The sequence below is a fragment of the Athene cunicularia genome (assembly GCF_003259725.1).
Source record: "Athene cunicularia isolate RWA chromosome 11 unlocalized genomic scaffold, athCun1 chr11_part1, whole genome shotgun sequence".
NCBI classification, from domain to species: domain Eukaryota; kingdom Metazoa; phylum Chordata; class Aves; order Strigiformes; family Strigidae; genus Athene; species Athene cunicularia.
Genome location: NW_020799113.1, coordinates 11809758 through 11833240, shown reverse-complemented (window position 1 = coordinate 11833240; position 23483 = coordinate 11809758). Strand labels below are relative to the sequence as shown.

The window sequence follows — 23483 nt, the reverse complement described above, 5'->3', positions numbered from 1 at the left end:
TTATGACATGTTAAGGTCTTAAATCAATGATAATGCTCTCACCTTGAATAATGTGCTCAGGACTGTTAATTCTACCCTAGGAAAAAAAAAAGAGAGAAAGATGTCCTGAAATACGAACCAGAGAGCTGCAAAACCATATCCTGATATTCTGTAGCACTTCTTAAATATAGGTTTGAAAGCTTGAAAGTATTAGCCTATATTTTAATCAAACTAATAATTAATGCTAACATGAAAATGCAGCGCATTTTCTCTAGTTGTTGCACAAATTCATTTTAACCAACTAATTGTCCAGCCAGTTTGTACACTCAGCTTCATTGCTCTGAAGGCTTTCTTCAGAAGCTAAATTTAAAAAGAGTTTACATATTTAGTTAGAAACACTTAAAACTCCATGACGAGTTCAGAGATTTTGAGTTACACTACACTCTGTTAAGACTATCTGACCCGTGCCCTTAGGCAGCCAGTTCTGGTTGGGTAACAACTGGCATATCGCGTTGCTGATTACCAAGATGAAGGCTTGCAAGTTTTATCAGAGCCAAGTCACAGTACAGCCTATCTTGTTAAACCATGTCAGAAAATACTGGTAAAGGCCTACACAGGATCCTTCTCCTTATCCCTCAAAAGTCTGGATTCCTGTGGATGGGACACTTAGTTCAGTAGTTGTCTTTTTGGTTATTTGTGGTCCCTAATAACTTTTGAATCCACTAGCATGCTTGAGCCAGTTTGAACTGGAGCCTACATGCCTCAAATAAAACTCTACCAGTTCTATAAAAATTAGCAGTTCAGTAGAAGACAAAATTTCATATGAGGAAAAGACTTTAGTTACAGATCATCAGTTATTTGGTGTGGTTTTGTCCTCAGGCTGCCCATATGGTCGCATAGATGCAGTTGCAATTAGCCATAGCGTGTAACGTTCTTGCCCAAGCAGTAATGAAGGAGCATAGCAGAAAAAAGCTTAGTGTACTGTGATGGGTTTATGGGGAAATAAAATACGTTGCAGCTTCTGTAGAGGAAGCAGGACTGCTTGCAGAGACATGCAGGATTCATATTCCTACAAATACAGACATCCTTGGCTCCACAGGGTCTGTCCTGTTCTTGAAGGCATTTTGCCTCAGGACAGGTTTCTAGAGACTCCTGCTGTGTTATCCATATTACTTTAATCCACATTGGAGTGCCTTTTTTGTTCTGTTCTTCATCACCAGGTATCTTAGTTTTTGTCCTGTTTTTACTTCATGAGTTAAGTTTCTGATGGGAGGGATATCATGAAGACCTATACTGTTGTAACAAAATGGCTTGTATATAAGTACTTGTTTTCCAACAACAAAAGTATAAACAGTTTGGAATACACTTTACATCTTAGTAAACAGTAAAAACTCTTAACAAATTTGTGTAGTAGAGAGTTCACTAATCTGTCCTTATGCTGTTACCTAAACTACTTGCAGTTGATCGCTGCCCCTCTGTACTCTTGGGGGCTGTCCTCTTGGAATACGGACCTATTGATAAAGCTTCTTGAGAGCTACTGTCAGAGTTACTGGAAAATGCTGTGGTTTCTGTGTTACAAAATTTCTTTCCAGCCTGCCACTGAAGTTAGTGGAGTGCATTCATTGGGTGAACATGCACCTAAATGAAGAAATCAGTGGGTTTAAGGTAGTGGAACGTATTTCTTCCTTCAGGCTCACTGGGACTTAATGCAGGCCTGCCTAAATTTGGTGCACCCATGTGAATATAACCTAACTTAATAAAAACACAGCTTCATAGTTCCTCTGGCCATGTGACTTGTGAGTAGATGCCTACACATAATTATGTTGTGAGAGAATCAGAAGCACTGATGAATAACTTTGCCTAAGTAACAGAAAACACTTTTTCGTGTAAGAAAAAAACATATTAGTAAAACCATTGAACTGACCCTTTTTTTTCTTCTTTAGCAAAGTGCTATAAAATGGCTATAAATCAAAAAAACTACAACATAACCTTTGCTTAGATCTAATTATACTCATTTAGATTGATTGCTTACGGAGTCAGAGAAGGTTTTAACTCTTGCTACTTATTTGTAATTAACACAGCCTCAAGACTTAGAAATCTGGTATTTTAAGTGAACACATACAATACACTTAAAAAATCATGTCTAACAGCTAGTAGAATCTGTATTATTAGATTCCTAAAAATATATTTGGGATGTAAATGTAGCTGTAGAGGACTGAAACTTGGCATATCTGGATGGTATATGCTGTTTTTTAAAATAAGTTTGATTTTTATAAATTGACAGAATTTCAATCAGATGATGACAAAATAACGGACTTGAGGGATCTCAAGTGCGGATTATCTGGTAAAAGGTTAATTCACAGCAGCACAAAATTATTTTAAGCCCCACTTTGAGGAAGTACAAATCTAGATAGGTTTGTTTTGTATGCTTGACCTGTTGGCCCTTACTATTTAAGCAAGCTTGTAAAATAACCCAGTGGCAAAATAAAAATGCTCTTGCAACTATAGACCTCTGTGTCATGGAAGAATGCACAAAGCTTAAGGATTCCTTATACCTGTGGGAATAAAGCTAGTTTAAAGTTTGGACCTATTTAATGTATAATTTTCTTAATTTTTTTTCTGGTTCTTTCTTCCATGAACAAAAAAAATACATATTTTTGTTAAACATTGTCTTTAGTGGTTTGTGAGTTTGGTTGTTTGGGGGTTGGGGTGGGTATGGGGTGGTGCTTTTAGAAATGCAATGTTTTTACAATTTACTCTAAGAAACAGCTATCAGATACGATTTAGTACTGCTTATAGTACCATTCATCTTCACTGTCACTGTATTTACAATAATAAAAACCTAACAGTCCAATCATGATGAATTTCCTCTTCTGTTTTGGCATTATGAAATAACAGTGATGAATTCCAAGTGCATTTATGACCCTAGCAGTATTGCTACAGGGAATTTTATAATGCTGTCTTTGATCAGTTTCTCAACTGTAATATGTTAATAGACTTTTTTGAGTCTGTATAATTCCTGCAAGAACTTTTCAAAGTCACATTTTCTGAAGCTATTATATTGTTTGTAGCTAAACTTTCTTCTTTTACAAGTCCTATTCATAAAATTCAATAAATGTTCTTCTAACTAGAATTACTGGCCTACAGGTTACTATCTTGAAAAGCAGTCTGTTACATCAGAATCGTATCGTGTTTGACTATCAAGCAATACCTCAAGCAACACTTTTATATTTTTATATATGTGTACTGGTGGGCAACACCAAATCCACATGGCATTTTGGGGCCTTATATAAACTCACAAAACATCTTTTCCACATTAAGCTTTTAAAAGTATGGCAGCAATATACAATTTAAAAACTAATTTTCACCAACTTATTTGCATGCCTTCCTTATATCATGGCAGAATCCGTATCTGAAGTTTTTAATTACATGAAAGCAATAATGAGTCATCTCATAGTTGATAATGGTATTTTTAAAATATATCATCTCTTTCTCAAGAAGTAACATGAGTAACAACATAGTTCTTTTTCTAATTAAAACTATGCTTACTGTTCAGGTGTGGGGTTTTTTTCAAGTCAGCTGATACTATTTGTTGTCTTTACTACTGGTTTTAGCAGGGGAAGAGTTATTGGCTGGACCCCTGAAACCAAACTATCTGGTCACCTTAAGTTATCCTTCCAGCCCTGGGCTAAAGTAAATCTACAGTACTCAACGAAATGTCCACCATTTTGCTTTTGATCTTCCTATTTCTGCAGGTCTTCAGTTCTGAATTATGGTATCCTTCATGTATGCGATATTCATGCAAAGAGCCAAATAAAAGGCACATATGGCTTTCATTATCTAATTCATTTTAAGGTTCTTTAATCTGACAAGCCTTAACTACAGAAAATTTGCATAATTATGAGGGATATTTTAAAACATTGTTAGAATTATTCTCTCCCCTATTAACATTCCAGCATGTTGTTAAAAGATAGCAGAATAATAATTAGCTCATATTCTGTGCTTTTACTCTCACATTGCTCGGTTCTCTTGTAATCTTACAACAAGAAATTCTGTTAAATTAGCTACAAGGAATAGCAATTGCCAAAACGAGTGTTAGAATTGAAAAGTATTGGGTCTTGTATCTGCGGTTGATATCACCACAAACCTGCTCTCTCTGAGAGTAAATGCAATTGCAACAGCTTCTTCAAACGTTCAAGGAGTTTTATGCTGGAGATCAGATCATGTCTAGGTGTAAATCTGGGAGAAGTACGCCAACTCAAATTTTAAGTCTTGCTTTCTAATCAGTTTCCTGTGATCTGCCTTCTCCACTCCCCATTTCTTTTGGAGTTGTCATTTTTCAGGAGACCCCACAGTAAGTATGAGTGTCATCCCAAATTTTCAGCTCTACATCTGCGTTTCCAGGCTTTTATTGGCTTCTAAGGAATTTCTAATATAATTTTGACATGGTGTTCTTCAGCTGAATCCTGTAAGCAACAATGCATAGCATAGAGTAGAGTATAATATCTAAAGTTGAGCACAGAATAAACTGAAGTTGTTCTTGGGGCTGGGAGGAGGAGGATACATAAGATGAATTTAATAAAGATAACTAAATGCCAGTTGTTGGGCTTTGTTGTTTTTCTTGTGTGGTTGTTGGTTTAGGGGTTTTTTTTAAACTTAAGCATCCTAAAAAAAAAAAAATTGCCGATAATGAAATAGCAGCCCTACTAAATCTCTTTGGTTTTGAATAGAATTTTGGTTAATGACTGAGGCCAGTTAGATTACTGCAGATTACATCTATACGGCTCTATTTGTTAATAGTTCTGACCTTGCTAAAATGCAGGCATGTCATTTTTGCAAGCTGAAGTGGGTCCCGATAATGATCCTTGTGTTTTATTGAGAAGGCTACCTACTTGATATATTTGGTTTCATTTATTTTATTACAGTAACACAAACTGATTTTCTTAGAACTAATGTCCTTGTGGACCCAGAACAACATAAGTAAGATCAGATACTTTAATATGGAGCAGCTGTTAATTTCCTGAAAGGTTTTCAGAAAACTGCACAAGGATGGTTTCATATTCTATCACCAGCACAAGACAGGCATTTTAAATTTGTTACTGCAGTGTTGCCTGGTCAAGGGCTGAACAAGTCCAATGACTGGGTAGTCCTGTAGATACTTCTTCACACTATGAACATCAGGCTGCCTTTAGCTATCAGCAACTTTTTACCATTTTTCCTTCTGATACCCATTCCCCTTTCACTGCAATCCAATTTTTCTGTTTGCTTTCTCCCTCTTCTGTGGGACATCTGAGCATGCAGATACCTTCTGTTTCTCTCATTTGTAGGAACTCCTGGCCTTAAAGCGTGCCTGTGTGCAGGCAGGGAGAGAGGTAAGCCTGGTAGCTGGCTGACCCCTTAGTGTGCTGACCAGACAGCTGGGGCAAAAGCACTCACCGCTCCCTCTTGCCTTTCTGTGATAAGGACACCTATGGAGGGAGGGCCTGTTTTTCTGTGCAGTGTGTGGCATACCAACTTTTTTGTTGTTGTACCACATGTCCTGCATGTACCAGATGAACACTGCAAGCCAGGTCCAGCCTGGCCAGAGCTTCAGGTTGATGTGTTGTTTTATGTTTTCACTTCCACTTAAAATAGGAAAGTATCTTCTGTGTTTCAGTCTGTGCTACAAACATCTTTTTTTTTTCCTCTCTTAAAGTGAAAATATGCCAATGGATTTAGAGTTTGAAATAGTCGTTGTTGCAGTTTTTGTCTACCAAAGATATTAATCCTGTGGGCCAGGAACAACAGAACAATAAATGTTTAAGGTTTACTCAAAGATCAATAGCCATACGTAAGCATAATACTACCATATGCATAGATTGATTAAAATGGTTATGTGGATTAAGGCATAACTTGTGTAAGCATCTGTATGACTGAAGCTGTATGGACTGATAGCCTTTGCAATTTTCATTGCAGAGCTCTTTGTTCTGCTTGGTTTTGTTTTAAAACTTCATGGCAGAATGACCTTTTGCAGCCTGTTAAGTCATGCCCTTCTGTTGTTTTTTTTAAATCTGCTTACTCTTCCCTGTTGCTGCATTGAGTTCTCATGCTGTTTAACTAAATTGGATTGTGAGGTGAACACAAATGTCTAGCAGCTATTATAGTAATGAATTTAAACATAGGCATTGCAATATGAACCAGACAAAAGCAAAATAAGCTTAATTTCAATAGTCATTTGACATTGCAGGATTCATTATGTGGAATTCCAGTGTATAGAAAGATGAGCGTATTCATGGAACAAGCTGGAATAATTTAATAATTGAATAGCTGGATTCTTTTAAGAGGTATTTTCTGGTTGCTGTAGGTGGAGATACCCTGCTAGTATGTTTTTCTGTAAAACTCTGTTTCTGTTTAGAAAATTTATTTGAACTTGTAATGTTGCCTCTAATATTACCAAAGTTCAAATCTTTAGGCATTACAAATTAGACAACTTCCCCAGTGCAAAGGGTTGGAATATCAGCAATATGGTAATTGTATTGTTTTTAAAGAGTTTCTAGTTTTACTTGTATAATTTTATAGTGTAAAGGTATGAATGAAATATTCTCATATAAATACATCAGATTTGGAGTTTGGACTTTCAGAAGTACCACAAGTGTAAGCAGCACTGCAAATAATAGATATGAAAGTTGCAAGTATGCACTTTCAATCTGCTTTCCACAGTTATTTCTGGAACTCCAGGCAAAGATATTGTGGAAAGAAGTTGAGAGGTGAAATTGTGTACTGCATAAATCTAGAATTTCCTGTTGTGTAGACTAATGAAAAGAGGCAAACAGCTAAGTCATAAGGGCGGACATCCTCAGCCCTTAGAAAGCTGAAGTTGCCATTGCATAATTTTAGGCAGAAAAAGAGCTCTTTCTATGTTTTTTTTTCCAAACAGTGACCTACAGCTCCAAAGGCAGTAATAAGGGAACTGAAGTAAAGCTCTCAGCTAAAGCCAAGGAAATCAGATTCTCCAACTTTTAAAAAGCTTTCAAGTTTGGAGTTGTTGGGTTTTGTTTATTTTCTGAAAGCTGCTTTGTAAATTCTTATGCATATTACACAGCTATTTCATGATTATTTTTTTTTTTTTTTTTTTTTTTTTTTTTTCAGTAAGTGGTTCCGGCAATGAGCTGCCAGCTTCAAGAGCTGGGGCAACACTTTGGTGTGCAATGTATCACAACACTGATAATCACTGCAGTGTAAATACACTGTGGTGTTTCAGCTGTGCAGCTTAAGTGATTCACATTCACTGTGAAACTTTACCTAACTCTGGGACAGGCTTTGCTTTATTCCAGCTCTTCTGTGCATGTTGTTCACAGTTATGCAGCAATTTGTGCAACTTCTGCATGTAGTTTTCTGAAATAACTTTCAGTTTTTTCTAGGATGCATGTATGTATCTCATCTATACGAAAGTAGTCCTCAATATTAAGGTAGATGATGGTACAGAAGAATTCAAATGCAAGTCTGAGACTAGAGGCTGCAACTCACTATGTTTTACACAATGAACTGTTTTATTACTTGAAAAGCCACCTACATTGTCAGCAGGTACAAAGAACATAAGTCTAAAAACAACTTCCTGATATATTTTCTAACAGATTTGTTGGGGTTTTTGACAAGTTGTTTCATACTTCACAAGTATCTTCAGTTACTGTTTTGGTGAATGAATTAGAGCTTCTGATAAATGCATAATTTTGCAAATTAGAGGAAAATGTAGTAAGTGGAAGAAATAATGACATAACTTTTATGAAAATAGATTTAGCTATTCAATCCTCTAATGTACTGAATTTGGGGGACTTCTGAAAGCCTAAATATTTTTACTGTATTTTGTATTAATCTGAATCACCTTAATGGACTACTTAAAAGCAAATAATATTTTGCCAAGAAAAGCGTAATTAAAAAAATAAAAGAATGGTGCTTCAGGAGACCACAAGTTTGAAATGGGAGTTTCCATTAGTCTTTCAGCTGTGTGTAATGATCTTGTATGTTCTGCTCTATTATTCCACAAAATAAGTTTATTTAAACTGACTGAATAATACCAGTTTTGTGAATCTATTTATGTAGGTTCAACTAGTCTATTGTAAAACCACTATCACACATTATCAGTTCTGTTTAAAGATACAATGGAAGACATTGCTTCTACATGTAAATGCAATCACCTTCCCTTCATAAAGTTAAATTGGCTTCATTTAGGTGCTTAGGTCTAGTCACCCTGAAATAAACTGTTGAGAACATTGCAGTTTAACCCAGGACATACTGAGCTACTCTTGAGCTTTCAGTATAATGGAAACAGAAAGAAAATCCCTTAATTCAGATATAAAAGAACAGGTACTATATGTGTCATAGACACATCATTCTGTTTTTCAGACGAGACTTTCAAAAGGTTAATGATATGTATTGCTTCAAATTTTATATGCCAGACTTCAAATATAAGGAGATTGATTCAGAGATGTTCAGAATGATTTCTGAATATCAAACTCTACAAAATTTTGTACGGTTTGTCTGCCTAATGTCATTAGCTATTTTGTAAAAGTTTGGTCCCTGACAGGCTGAAACCACCGAAAATCGTATCTTAAAACTTTGAGGATTTTTCACTCTGCCCAAGGTTTTTGAAGCAACAACTTAAGTGTCTTACAATTTAAAACAAAAATATAAACACCAACACCTATGCCAGTACTATAGATATCTGGGTGCTTCTAAATAACTTTTTTGAAACAAAAAGCATAAGGCAAAAGACAGTGCTGAATAGTCTTTAAAGTAGTATTAAAAAGTAATAATGTACATCGTAAACAGGAGAAGGTTTTTTTAATCTCTTTTATAGTAACAGTTCTACTGATGAAGCAAAACAAGCTGTGAAGCCACAGCCACTTTCTCCACCTTGCTTGCAGAGTCTTCCAGAAGCTTGAAGAACAATCGTAGTGTAAGAAATAAATCCCACCTTCCTGCTTGAAGATGGAATGATAACTTTCAAATCTTCTTGCAGCAAGCAGAAAACTGTTTACAGTAGTTCTACAACAGAGCGAATAACTAGAGTTGCTATTTAAATTAAATTTTAAATACTTTCATAAGTAAATTAATTACTAGTGACTGAGAACTTCGGAAATAACAATAAACTGTTAACAGTATTGTCTGTGATTTCTATTTTTATTTTTAATCTTTGGTCAAGGTTTTTATGTGTCTCAGATGAACGCTTGTCATTCTTAATTACTTGTTTGCAATTCTAAGTAGAACATTTGAGTAACATCAAACTATTACAGAATTTATGATAGATTATAGGTGGCGTAAAGCAAGAAATAGTCTCAAAGATCTCGTATTTGTAGTTAGTTTCAAAGTGAACTAGAACCTTCTGTATACTATCATCCCAAGTCCTGCTTAGCTAATATCTCCCAATTTTAACGGCAAATAAAGAAAAGGTATGTGCACATTTTCTGCCTGCTTTGTAGAAGAAAACATTCCTTTCTGACCTTTGCAAATGATCTATTTACATCCTGAAGCATAAGATTTCATTATCCTTATCTTAGCAGGCATAGGAACCGGTGTTAGTAGCCATGAAATTATTCAGTGCTTTTAAGAATTCTAGCTGCAGTATCTGACTCTCTAACCTCTGTAAGGCTGACTGCACACAGCGTATGACATTTTCTTTTATTTCCTTTAATTTAGTTGACATTCATTTCATTTGTATGATGAAAGAAAAAAAAGGAACATCTCAGTTGCAGTCTGCTCATAATCCTAAATATTTCACTCAAAAGTCATTCTAAAAGCTTTTCATTGTTAAATATTACAGCAGCACTTTTTTGTCTGGGAAAAGTCCTTCAGAATTCAGCCTTAGTGAAGCAAATTTTTAAAGAAAATTTTTTATTATGTAAATATCATGATCAAGTAAAATGTACCTTTGTTCCTTGCTACTTTTACATTGGTAATCAGCATTTTCAGATGTTACATGCTTACTCTAATTTGAGAATTAGACAAATTTTAGATCTGGAAATTGAGACCTAGAGGTTGAGCAGTTTAGCCGAGATCATGTAAGGGACGTCAGTGATAAAGCAGGGACAGATTCAAGTCCTATACTGTTATCTCAGCTTCCTGGAAAAAAACACCATTCTTAGAGAAAAGCTTCTCAGCTAATGCTGTCTGTCACAGATTCCATAGTCTAGGAATTTACCTAACAATGTACACAGTACACCTTGCCCTCACTACAAAGGACTGAAAGTACAAATCCTATTTAAATATTTGCATGTCTGCTTGCTTGTTACATGTTTCTGCATTGGCAAAAAGTAAACCTAAAATATGCCTAATCTTCAGGAAGACTGTTACTGTTTCTTTTTGCTAATAGCATTTTAGTTTAATAAAAAGGTAACTGCATCAAGCTGATTTTTCACATCTCCTCTAAGTGTATTTAGTTGACATTTATCTAGCCTTGTTAAATAAAATTCTCCTAGCTCTAAAACTACAGTTATTATTAAACAGGCCTGTTTCAAAACATGTCTGACAGCATATGGCAAGCTTCTTACTAAAAAGCTGGTGGAGAGTGGGGAGGTTCAGAAAAACAGAACCATGAAGTAATCTTTGTATTGAATATGGTTTCAAAATTATCCAATGTACACGGTAGTTTGTTCCCCATAAGAGGATACAAAAGCTGAGGAGTTGCTTCTGAAAGTAGGTGTCATCTTGGTAGTCCCTTGGTGTAAGAGCTTCCGTAATACTCTTGTACATCACTTTCCAGGGGCTTCCCGCCGGGATCACTGCTGTTGTGTAACGGCAAATGCACACCTGCACTTACTGGGCTATGTCCAGGAGCCAAGAGTGGGAGTTTGTTTCTGGTTTTTCTTGAAAGGATGTTTGGCTTTGCCAAAGAAGTGGTGGTGGTGGTTGGTTGTTCAGTTTTCCCCCGGCTCTCTCCACTGCAACAGTGCAAGTTGCAGTGCAACTAGTGCGGCCAACAGCCAGTTGTCTGGAGCAAGCTACTGACTTTCAGAATCAAGCCTTAGAAGTAAGTGTGGAGGGGTAGAAATGAGTTGGCTGTAAGTGCGTTACAAAATCTGAATTCGTGTTCTTTAGTTCACGTTCTGTTATGTTTTGTCGCTTAACTTATAGTTTCCAAGTTCAGGCATAGTCTGTCAGGTGTCAAAGCAGAGAAAAATCTGACGCTTGTAGAATACTGACTACCTCATATCTTTCTGAAAAAACTGTTTCTGTTGGTCACGTACACCTACTTGTGGTTGTCAAGTATCCCTTGAACTCATTTCTATTAATCTGGAGAAACGGCCGATTTCACTGTGGTGCTTATGAGGTGCTGATATAATTCCTGCTGTGTAGGCATATCACTTACTAAGAGGCTTTCTAGAGTATGAACAAATATTCTACATAAGATCTGAATCAGTTTGCCAGAAATTAAAAAAAAAAATATGAGATTTTTATTTAAATCAAATAATTGGATACTTTGGAAAGAGGATGATAGTGAACCTGTTGATATCTGCAACGCTTTTCTGTTTCCCTACTGACTTTCCAGGAAACAAAGCATGTTACTTTTTTTTTTCCCTACAGTCTCCCCTTTAATTATTTGTAATTATACGCTCTCACCAGGGCCTAACTTGCAACTATTCTAATCCTGTTTTCATTAAATCAATTTATTATTTGAGAATTTATTCATGAGAATTTATTTAGCTAATTTTGTAACACAAAAAAAAACCCCAGTAGTTACTGAGTAACACTAACAAGAATTAAAGTGAACCTTCCCATGTTGAGTCTGAGCTTATAAATCAATGAGGCAAAAGACTTTGTGCTACTTGTATCAAAATAAATGCAGATGGCTGATTTCTTCCCAACATGTAACAAGTAGTAGAGATTCATTTTAACATAGAAATGGTGCTCAAAAGAATCATTTTACCTTGAAATCTAAAGCATTCAAGCTGTTCCCTAAGCAAGTGCCCACATGTAGTTTGGAAATATGGGATTGAGCTTTAAGAATTAAATAATCATACGGTTAAAATTTTTTAAACATTACTGACCCTGACATGTGTATTTGTGTAGAAAGTTGGTGACTTTGGTTTGGATTTTTTTCTCCAAAATACCTACTTGGGCTTGTTTTCTAATTTTATTTCAGCTGGACAGCTTAGCCAGTCAGCACATTTTGCTCTCCAGTTGCCATACAACGTGCTAGGCTTGGGACGTAGTGCTAATTTCCTCGACCATTTGTATGTTGGCATTCCTCGTCCTTTAGGAGAAAAGGTTAGTTGAGATTTAAGATTGTCAAGCTAATGTTTATGGTGTTACCTTCCTTAATAGAGTTTGGATGGAAATACTGCTTAGGAACAGTTCCCCTTCACCGAAGCAAGAGTATCAAAGTAGTAGGTTTGAATACAGAAAAGTTTGCCAAAAAGAACCCTGTATGCCTGGGATTTGGGATATGCATACGTTCTGAAGCTAGCACTAAGACCAAAAGATGACTGAAGCTCTCTATAAATGTTAGCACAAGTATATAGTGCTTGTGTATATGGTAAATGTTATTAGATCTGAGGGCCCAGTTATGGTCTCAGCTGTAAGACATTCCCAGGGTTGGTCTGGCCAGCCTGTAAACTCACTTAATCCTTTCTGCCTCAGTGATAAAACCATGATCAGCATGATGGGAGATGGACATTACTGTGATTATCTAATCTTCAGGTGAAACATAAAAGTAGAGTTCTGACCATTTTCAGTCTTTAAAGATCTGATGGTAATACTTTAAAAAGTGAGGTATTCAAATTAGTGTGCTGGTCAAATTCTGGTTTGGATAATTGCTTTGCCTGCCTCCTTTGTAGAACTGGTTTTTTACTTCTTTCCCTATTGTGTTGTTGCTTTGTACTTTTTAAGCAGATGCTGTGTTTTATGTCAGCTACAGTTATTTTGCTTTTTACTGTTTTGTTTTGTTTTGTTTTCTTCTAAAGCACTTTGGAGCTTTCAGAATAAAAGGTTTATACAAATGTAAGGGAATAATTACTTATTTAAAACTTTAAAAAGCAGCTGGTTTGTTGGGTTTTTTTTTCTCCTTTTGTATATTTCAACACAGAATTTCTTTGCTTTTAAGTATGTTGGTTTGTTAGGAATTGACACAACCTTTGTTTTTCTTTCAGTCTATAAGACGACAAGAATGGACAGCTATCATACCCAACTCCCAGCTTATAGTCATTCCCTATCCTCATAACGTTCCTCGAAGGTAACTTTTGATTTGCACTTCACAAAATTACATTAATACAGAGTTTAAACAAGGCATTATGCATAGGTTTAAATATAGTCACTTGTATAGAAAGTAAATTTAAGAACAATGGCGAGGGGGTTAGTTCTATAGATGTAGTTGTCCCTGTGACTAGGCAGAATATTTCTCAAATATTTACACAGACACTTAGTGCCCATAAACAATCAAAATCTATTACCAGCTCATACAAACAATCAAAATACATTACCAGCTCAAACCTGTAAATAATAACATATTTGCTAGATTTAGCAACATTCTGTTTGACAAATTGCAAGCATGGTAATGATTGAAGCAAACATTTTTGTTTCGCCAAACATGCAATTTCTGTCTAGTTACATATAAAAGCTTTAGTTCAGCCCTTTAGAACACAGTAGCTGTTGTCACAGGTATGAATGTTTTTTCTTCAAGTAAAGATGAATGAGTTGGTTACACAAGAGCTTGAACACTGAATTCACTTCACAATTAAAATGTTTATCCCAGAAAGAGAGCATGTTTCTCTCTTTGCTATTAGAGAAAACATTAGTCACGTATTCCAGCTGCTTTTTGCCGCTTGATCTACTAGTGAGGTCAGTTGCATTTATCATGCAGAAATGATTCTGACATCAGTTTCAGAAGTTAATTTTACTATAGGACAAATAACAGTTGAGAAGTGATGTGCCCCTTGAATTGCTAATTAACAACCACAGGAATAACATCTGCCAGATGTAGAAAATTTAGTTATAGTCTTGAGGTATTTAAAGGTATGCGTTACGCAAAAATTTTTCTGTCATCCTTAAACTATTTTTGCTTTTCTATAAATTAAGGTATGGAAACTGTACAGAGGATAGAATCCCCAAGAAGAAAACAGATTTCATAATAAACACTTGTTAAATTTATAATTTTCTTTAACATAAATAATGTTGCTTTGCAAGATGCCTCAGTGCTGCCTCAACATAGAGCCTCGTGCTGACAGCTTTCCCATGATAGGAAGCCTGTAGCAGAAAAAGGGTGTTAACTGAGCCTCAGGACACCACAACATTGGAGGGATGTCTTCCAGAAGCTCTTACAGTGCTTAATTTTGTTGCTCTCCAGCATTCCTCTGCCATAATCAATTGGTTCTATTGCCTACAACTGCAGTTGTCCCTGGGTAAACTTCAGACTGAGAGATGCCTAACCAGTGGGACCCCACGAGCCTGTCTAAGAGGAGGAGGAAATGTTCTGTCTCACAGGCTTACTTCACCCTGCTTCTCCATCTCCCCATGCCCCAGGCAATTTTGTGGAATATTTTCTTATGGATTTTACTTTGTCTTGGGCAGGGGCAGGAGTTTAAAGCTCCTAATGAGAAAAAAAGTCAGTCCCTGAGGATATCCATAGCATTCCTGGAAACTCAAACAGAAATCGAATTTAGAAACAGCATTACCTGAAAATAATTATATTAAGCCGTATATTTCCAAGTAAACACCATTAAGCTTCAGTCTCCAAGTATAGCCACTAGTTTTTGCAGACCAAGTTGTTACCTAGTGTCTTAACACTAGTAGGTTCTTTTCATCTTTGTAAGTTAAATCTGTTTTCCGCTTCTTAATGAAGAGTATTAATGTTTCCTTGGATTTTCTTCTCTTGTACAGCTGGAGTGCCAAGCTATATTTGACCCCAAGTAACATTGTGCTGCTGACAGCTATAGCCTTAATTGGTGTCTGTGTTTTCATCTTGGCAATAATTGGCATATTACACTGGCAAGAAAAGGTAAGCTTAATTACCTAGATTCTTTTCTATATTTTCTATACTAGTTAACACTTCCTAATGTTTTACAGTCTTGTACACTGGGTTTTTTGAGTAGTTTTCTACAGTATGATTTCTGACACAGACTGCATTAATTCCCAAAAGGTGTTTATTATTAATTCAGTATTTACTGCAAGCTTAAAATTTGGGATTGTTTTTATTTAAGCTCTAAGACACATGAAAAAGGGAAATAAAGAGAAACATGGATAAACTTTTGCCACTAATCTGTTATTCCCAACTAAATTAGATGGTTTTGTTTCATATCTAAGCTTTCTATTTTCCAGAGTTTTAAGGAGTACTGTTTTGGAAAATGGAACATAAACTCAGTTGACTTATCTTGAGTTCTGCTGGTAATCTAAAAATAAGGAAAACATCTCCTTTTCTTTATCTATCTTCGCTGATTGCACCGACATTAGCATTCAAGACTGTATAGGGAGTCAATCGTGTGCATATTGGCTGCTTTGCTCTGTGTGTCTGAATTATACGTGCAGTGTATAGAAATCCATTGATTTGAAGAAGCATTTTGAAAGGGGCCTTTCATGTCACAAAAGAAATGCGTTCCCATTTTTCTTAACTATGCTCAGTTCACAGTCATATCCAACTGGCAGGATTGCCAATAAATGCTACTACATACCCAAACCATAATCTTAGCTGTCAAATAAAATTACTGCACATTTTGACACGGTAGAACTGTTTGTTATTTTGTGCTTGTGGAAATAAAATGACCTTGTTAAACATTCAGATAGGCTTTGCGCATGCTTCATATTTAAATGTTATTTGTCTGTCAGTCTTCACTCTTCAAAATGTTAAATACAGTCTCCAAATAATAGTAAAGCTGGGAATAGAACACACAAAGCAAAGAAATACAAAGTTTATGATGTCCTTAGCATGCCCTACTGCCCCAAGAAAGCACTGCTAACTGCTAGCTAGGACTGTGCACTGGCTGGGGTTGACTCTTCTCCAGCACATCTTAAGCAACAAGAGCAGCAGAAAAAATACTTGGGACTTTGAGTTGGGGAAGGATTAACTATGTATCGTTCCATCTGGAGAAATGGAGATTTAATGTGAACATTTAAAACAGTTCTTCATATAATAATTCATGCATTGTAATGTAAAGAAGCACTCAGCCCAGAGTGAGCCCTTTCTGAGCCATTTTAAACGCCATTAGGTACATGTGAATGAAGTGGTATATTGGTTATGTGTTAAACTCATTTCCAGCTGCTGCATCTTGCTCAAAATAGGCACAAATATTTGAGTAAATTGTATTTTCAAACTACTGTATAAATATTTGTTAATTCCTGCAATTTTCCAGTGCCTTCCTACTGAATTTTCCCTTCCCAATTTTTAGAAGAAATGGTTGGAGTACAGAACAAATAAGGATCTTGACCAAGGCTGTATTGTGCATCACTGACATGACTGGGAGTTAAACTCCAAAGTTCTTTGTTTACTGCCTCTCTCAGTAATCCTCTCAGAAAAATACTGTTCAGCCTAAATGCTGTTTTGCCTTACAGATCTCTAGAGTACCTATAGCAAAGAAAGGAAGGGGAGCTGTACTGTCAGTTACAATCTTTTCTTTTCCCCCAGAGGATGTATCTGTCTGTAAGCTGCAGTGTTTTATTCAGCAGTTAAAATGAACCATGTACTTTGACCTCTGCAGATAAGCAGTAATAGCAGCCCTTTGTCTACAGTAGTTCTTATACTCTCGTCTGTCAGCTAAATATTGTATTGTTTAAATAACTCTGGGATTTAGGAATAGTATGTTGCTCTGTCATTCCTTAGAAATTTTGGATCCATTTTTAAATAAAAAAAAAAAGCTTTCAAGCCTCAGTTACTAGTTTTTAGTTTTGGTACATCAAATGAAAGCAAAATTGAGAAAAAAATGTACACCAGTATTCATCTTGCAACAAGTAGAGTCTGCTATGTTATCTAAGGACCTTGATATTCCTGTATTATGATTCTTTATAACTTGCTTTGTGGTCTTGGGGCTAGTCCTGTGAACACTACATGTTGACGATAATACTGCTAGAGAAGTTTTGATGGATTCGTCAGAGTATCAGTTACTGTCAAATTTGAAGGAGTAATTTTTTCAGGAAGCATACAAGAAATGGGTGAAAATTGCTTTCTAAGTGAGACTATAAAATGCTGTGGAATGTGACAGGCATTTCAATGTAGGAAAGAGTATGTCCCTCTCTTCTTCCCACCCAGTTTTAGACATTCAGAATACTACTGACATTGATAAAGTCCCTGCCAAAAAAGCCAGACTGATATATCTTCAACTCCACTGACAGCTCTGCTGCTGCCACAAAGTGCAGTAAAATCCATAGTTATGCATAAACACTGAGTGATGAGGAAATCTTTGGCTTGAGGCCAAAGCAGATGACAAACTTTCATGGCAGAACACATGCACTGATTTCTACCCAAATTGGCATGTATATTTATCAACTGAGATACAAATCTGAATGCCCACATAACAGCATACTGTAAAGGCTTTTTCTTCATTTCTCATAAAAAAAAAAAAAAGGTATAAGCAAGCTAAAAAGCATTTAAATCTGTTTTGCTAAATTCTCTTAGGCTAGGATTTACACATACTGTCTGTCATGACAAAACCCCTGTTTTCTAGAAAAGGTCACACGATGCCTTTAAAGATCCTTTAATAAGTGCTTTCATACTCTGTTACTGCTTTAGAACACAAGAGGAGGCTTGTGGGAGAGGGCATGTTTTTACACATTACTTGGATTATAGATAAAATTTAAATATGCTTTTTTCCAAGCAGCATCCAAAATAGTCTTTCAGCAGATCAATGTGTGTTCTGCATAAATAAGCAGGGAAATGCATCCAACCTCACATTTTCATAATACAAACAAAAACATGGAACATTTTTAGCCTACTTTTGTACTGTTAATTGTTGGTTGAACTGCCATCTTTGTCTAAATTTGTACTTAACAGAACAGGATCTCATTTTAAGTGTAACATAGATGGCATTTACAGATAATCCAGAGTAATTTAATCTTGTATTTATAATGCAGACTAAATAAATGCATACTAAGAAGCATTTTTCATGTTTTCAGTACTCCTTTATGAAAAAGCATTATCAGAAATAAAGAAAAAAATGTGTCACAAAGACTAAAACAGCTGAGCATTAACAGCAGAAACCAATTTTGAGTAGATTGTTGTTATTTCAAACTGACATCATTTGAGAGCTAATTATTGGAGCTTTTACTAAGCTTTTTGCCTTTTGTCAAATGAGCAACTTGGAAAAAACTGACCATTCTCTGACATTTAACAACTCATTTCTGTAACAGTATTGCTCTAGATCCCACAGTGGGTTTTTTATTATTATTTTTCAGAAAGCAGATGACAGAGAGAAGCGACAGGAGGCTCATCGGTTCCATTTTGATGCTATGTGACATGCCTTAATATTTATGAAGGATCTGCTACTCATTTGCTTAATTGAATTACTAAATTCTGATTTGTAAAATGATTACCATGAAAATACTGCTGGTGTGCTATTTGTAAATGTTGCATTATTTAGTATTTATTTGGAAAGTATTAAAAATAGACCTGAATGTGTCTCAAGGCCTTTAATTTAAACGACTGTATATAATACCATTTGGTCTTTATTTAACAGAACTGTAAATTTATTTTTCTTAGTAAAGGGATCAAATTGCATGTTCCATTGTTTACGTACCACCAATTCTTCAGTAATATTTGATAGAAAGAAAGCTGTGTAAATAAAGTTTAGAATTTCAGCAAGCAGAATACTTTGTACCACTTGGATTGGTCTTGTCATTTATACGTTCCTGCAAAATAATCTGCATTTCTGAAAATTAAGCATGAGCAATTTCTCAGATGACTTGATCATTAATTATTTTGATTGTACTGAATGGTGCTCAACCTAAAGTAGTCTGTGTTTTTCTTCGTTTAAATCCATATGTGCAAGAGTTAAAGAATTTAGGAATTGGAGAACTAAAAGAAACCTGCAGTGTTAATGCTAGTTCAGTAGCTTATCATGGGATAGATGTAGTATTTATGTGTGTTAGTTCTAGAGAGAAGACAACTCGTTAAAAAATTAAAACCATAAAAATGTATCAGCATTACATAAACTGCTTTTATAATTAAACTGTAACCACATTTATTTTGGAAAGGCCTGAAGTCATGAAAGTAGTGCACTTTTTTAAAATAAGAAAGGTATGGGATTTTTTTTGGTTTGGTTTTGTTATTGAAGAAGTTAAAAAAAAAACATTTTGGACTGGAAGAAGAATGAGGATCGGCTCCCTAAAATGTATTGCTAAGGGATGCGATATACAAAGATTAAATTAAGAATATAATAGGACACTCAGAATAAGTGGTGTATGTTATCTGTGTACACTCCTATGCCCAAATTTCATAAGGCTGTAATAATTACATAAGACAAATAACTCAGTATATTTAAAATGGTGAGAATGTTACAATTACTCGTTGTACTTTGGATCCTGGAAGAGTCTCTAAAAAAGTCATAATAGTTATTCCTTAGTGATATGAGTTTACATGATTAATTGTGCGTTTAAATCTGTCGGTTTGCATTGCTAATAAACACTGTTTGATAAACCAGAACACAAGAAACTACGAAGTGTTGGTCTTACAAGCAATCACGTCTGCAGTAAGTATCTCCCCTGGTCTGGTGCTTGTCCAGTAACCTGCTGTGCTGTAACACTCACTACCAGGAACGGAAAAGAGAGAGCAGGTACAAAGCTGAACTGATTATGTCCACCCAGAATCACAGTCAAGCAATTGGTTACCATGGCAGTGCTGAACAGTGACCCATTCATACAGCAGCACCAAGCCAAAAATCAGAAAAGTACTGATAAGCAGTCTACTGAGCTGTGAAGTTTTAGCACGTATTTCTAATACAAACTGATCAGATGCCAACAAAGACGACTTTCACATTACGTCACTGTTATTACACAGGATAGCGTATTTCCTTAATGCACACCTTTAGTATTTCTCATGGAGTGGCATGAAAAGGTAAGATTTTTTCTAGATAAATACTTCATGCTATTGGACTTTTTAAACCCCATTAGTAGAATTTTCTCCCAATAGCGAAAGTAATAACGGATTTCATAATTAAAAGGAAGCACAATTCAATGTATTTTCCTATCATTTTCAGATGGTTGGAGAATAAGGCTGAACATATAATGCTACTGTGGCAGCAAAGTGGTCTGTGATCCTCTATCACAATATAACAAACACAGATTAGGCTCCTTATGTTTTTTGGAAAAACAATTAGGAACGAAACAACCTCATGCTGATATTTAAGCCGTTGTCAAGTTAACAATGAACTCAGTATCTTTTGCTTTAAGGTATTTTGCATGCTCAGTAGTGCATTATTGCATCACTTTATATGCAGTACATTATTGGTGTTTTATTACAAGAAAGCTATTAATGTTTACCACAGGTTCTAACTACTCATAGCTTGGCTCACAACAATACATGCATAGTATATTGAATTAAGGCATTAAATATTGTTAAACCTCTTGTCAAAGGTTTCATGTTGTACCTTGGTTTTCTATTCTGTAAGCACCAAAAATATGTTTGGGTAAGGTTATTACCCTTCAGCCAGTAAGTTTAAGAAAGCAGCATTAATTAGAAAGTGTAGTTCCAGGTGATTGTCACAGTAACTGAGAAGTGAGAAATAGTTCTAACTACATCCATTTTAAAAATGCATCCACCATAACACAGCCCTGGTGAGAAGTGCTATTGGAAGGCTTCTTCAGTGTGAAATCTCACCTATATAAAAAATACTGTTGACACGCCAACTGCCAGATGGCTGTTGAAATACCATCTTTCTTTGTTCTCATTTTCCATGAGAGGCTTTAAGATTGAATCTTCCTACCAGATTTATCATTAATGCACTATAATCTGACAAAAGAACCAACTTTGCTGCTGCAGATTAATAACTGTATATAGTATTATATTGTTCCTATCACAAGGCCCTCTTTCTTATCAGAAAAACATTTGCTACAGTTAATTGAAAAGGAATCGCTATAGATGCACCAAGTCAAATCAGGACCTTTGTAACTACTTCCAAATAAATGACACCTAAATAGAGCAAAAGTCAATCCATAAGTTTCTACTATATTATCACCAGAGCTTAGTTTTGTTAAAACAATGTAAAAGCATTAACCATGCCAGTTTTGAAGGTATTCATAACCAAAATAATTATTTTTTCAGAAAATAAAATTATGCTTTAAATAATCTCAAACTTTGCAAATAAATAGTACTAATTGTAAAGGAATGGGCAAATTTTTTGATCAAAGACTGAGAAGTATTTAAGAAATATCAAGAGCAAGAGAAATGTTAAATCTGAAATATTGCTATCAGTAACCCTATTATCTTTTTTTTTTTTCCATTTTGGCAATTTTGTTGAGGCACTAATAATACCGGCCTCAGCTGTCACTTCGAAAATAATCAGCCACACAGAACTATTTTTATAATTAATTCCTGTCTTCAGCGAGAAGTGTGATCCCATCTATGATACAATCCATAAAAATGGTATGTGTGAACCTTATTTTGAAATTCCTGAATTCCCAACTTAAGCTAGAAAAGTTTGTAGGTGTATTTTAATACTCAGATCTAATCATACTGCCTAGCAGAGAAGTGCACAGTAAGCTGGAGACTATCAGTATTCTTCAAAAGTCTGAAGCGTTAGTAGTAAATAACAAAGCCAATTATACATATTTATGTATACATTATGATTACATATTACCACAATGTCTTCTATCATTTTCTAATTAGAAATTGCATATAAGAAAGATTCATCAAATGCACCTAAATCCTGTTGACAAACCCAGGTACCAGAACAGTTAAATGTAACTCCTAACTTCCTTTCATAATTATTCCCTGATGACAGCTGTATTTTTGCAACCTCTTTTAAAAACAGTATCTAAGTAGCCTAAAATATAGTAAAAAACTGCTGGTCTAAGGCTATTTGTGATGTACAATCTGCTTCTCAAGAGCAGCAAATACTTTAGGTAATAATAAAATTAAGACTTCCAGCAGAACAGGAAACCAAAGGAAGTTTTAAGGAAGAACGGCTGGGAGGAGGCAAAACCACTTCTAATAACGGAAAATTAAACCTTCTATTGCAGCAGAGCACCTGTTGTAACTGACTCATTCTTCAACTGTTGGCACAGGTATTTACCTCCATCAAAATGGGCAGTCCCGTTGCCTTCCGCGCACTACTCCCATTCAAAGATAATTGTGATGACTCAATAGAGCAGCAGAACAATACACAACCGGCTGTCCAAAAAGTGTCTTCAACTGTTCTTAACTCCCAAACTCGGCTTTAATTAATTCAGGCTTACTGCCAGCTTGACCCAGTGGCACAGCATTTTCTTCCCTGGAAACTAGTGCTCTGCAGGCTCAGAAAAGGGGAGGTGAAAGTTTCTTCAGACCCGTCATTAAGTTTACTATAAAATATTTTAGAGCACAGCCTATAAACAAGAGCTCTAGCAAGACTAAGCAACAGGGACGTCCACATGAGAAACGTCTCTGAAAGCAGCAGTAAATGGCACAATATGCCCCAAATCTACTAGTTGATGTGTTTTCCACACTGACACCTTGACACAGCCTGGGAGAAGCATGGAAAAGCTGCTGCACTTCCCCAGATTAACACCTCTGTTCAACCTTCTAATGGACAAACTAGAAGTTCAACTTCTCAGTTAAACTGACTGTAGCAGATTGGGTCCTTGCTGTTCCTACCAACTTGTACAGAGCACAAGATACTACTCAGTTTTTCTCCATTTGGTGTGAAACAATTAACCACAAATAGTTTTCTTGGATGCAAATTCAGCTTGGTATCTGAGAATCAGGGTAGTTCTCTCATTTCTTATATCATCACAAGTAATAAAAAGGATTATCCAAGCCAAAGTTTGCCATCCGCTACACTCTGCATTAAAAAAAAAAAAAAAGCAATCCCCTGTCTCCTAACCCAATCTGCACAACAGCATAGCCAGATTTTAGGTTTGTGCTTATGTACTTGTAGAGAGGATAAAAATGGTGGATGATGCACAGATTATTAGATATTTTCTTGAGTTACTAAACCTTTTTGTTAGCAAAGAAAACAAAAGTGCAAAGTCAATCCACCTAATGAGGCCTTCTCTTTATATAGGAGTTTTCACTACAGAATTGAACATGCCATCCCACCACCACAAATACATGGTTAAGAGATGAACACCGAGAAATTGCTTTATCCAGTGCTGGAATGGAGCAGCGATTTAACAGTTCATGGAAGAACTACCCTTTGAGAAGGGCTGTATCATCCCTGAAACTGAAAGGACAATTCGAGTAAGCGGAGTAATATAATTCTGTAACTTGGGGTTTTGCCAGAGCACCAAGCTTAATACTTCCTCAAGCTTCTGGGAACACTGAAATGGACCTTTAACACCCAGTGAGGCTCAGGACCCCCACGGCAAGGCCTAGCGGGGTCCCGCGGCCCAGCAGCGCCCCGGGAGGGAGGGGG

At 35.9% G+C, this 23483-nt stretch overlaps 1 protein-coding gene across 1 annotated transcript in view; it reads left to right on the top strand.

Moving 5' to 3' along the window:
- The window catches only part of ITFG1 (integrin alpha FG-GAP repeat containing 1), an 85982-nt gene extending 67098 nt beyond the window's left edge, over nucleotides 1–18884 (top strand). Inside the window, exons 15-18 of the mRNA XM_026856499.1 lie at nucleotides 12098–12222; nucleotides 13104–13186; nucleotides 14830–14947; nucleotides 18331–18884. Coding sequence (XP_026712300.1) covers nucleotides 12098–12222; nucleotides 13104–13186; nucleotides 14830–14947; nucleotides 18331–18390 — 386 coding nt within the window. The 3' untranslated portion in view covers nucleotides 18391–18884. The remainder of the gene's footprint in view (nucleotides 1–12097; nucleotides 12223–13103; nucleotides 13187–14829; nucleotides 14948–18330) is intronic.
- Nucleotides 18885–23483: the final 4599 nt, after the last annotated feature.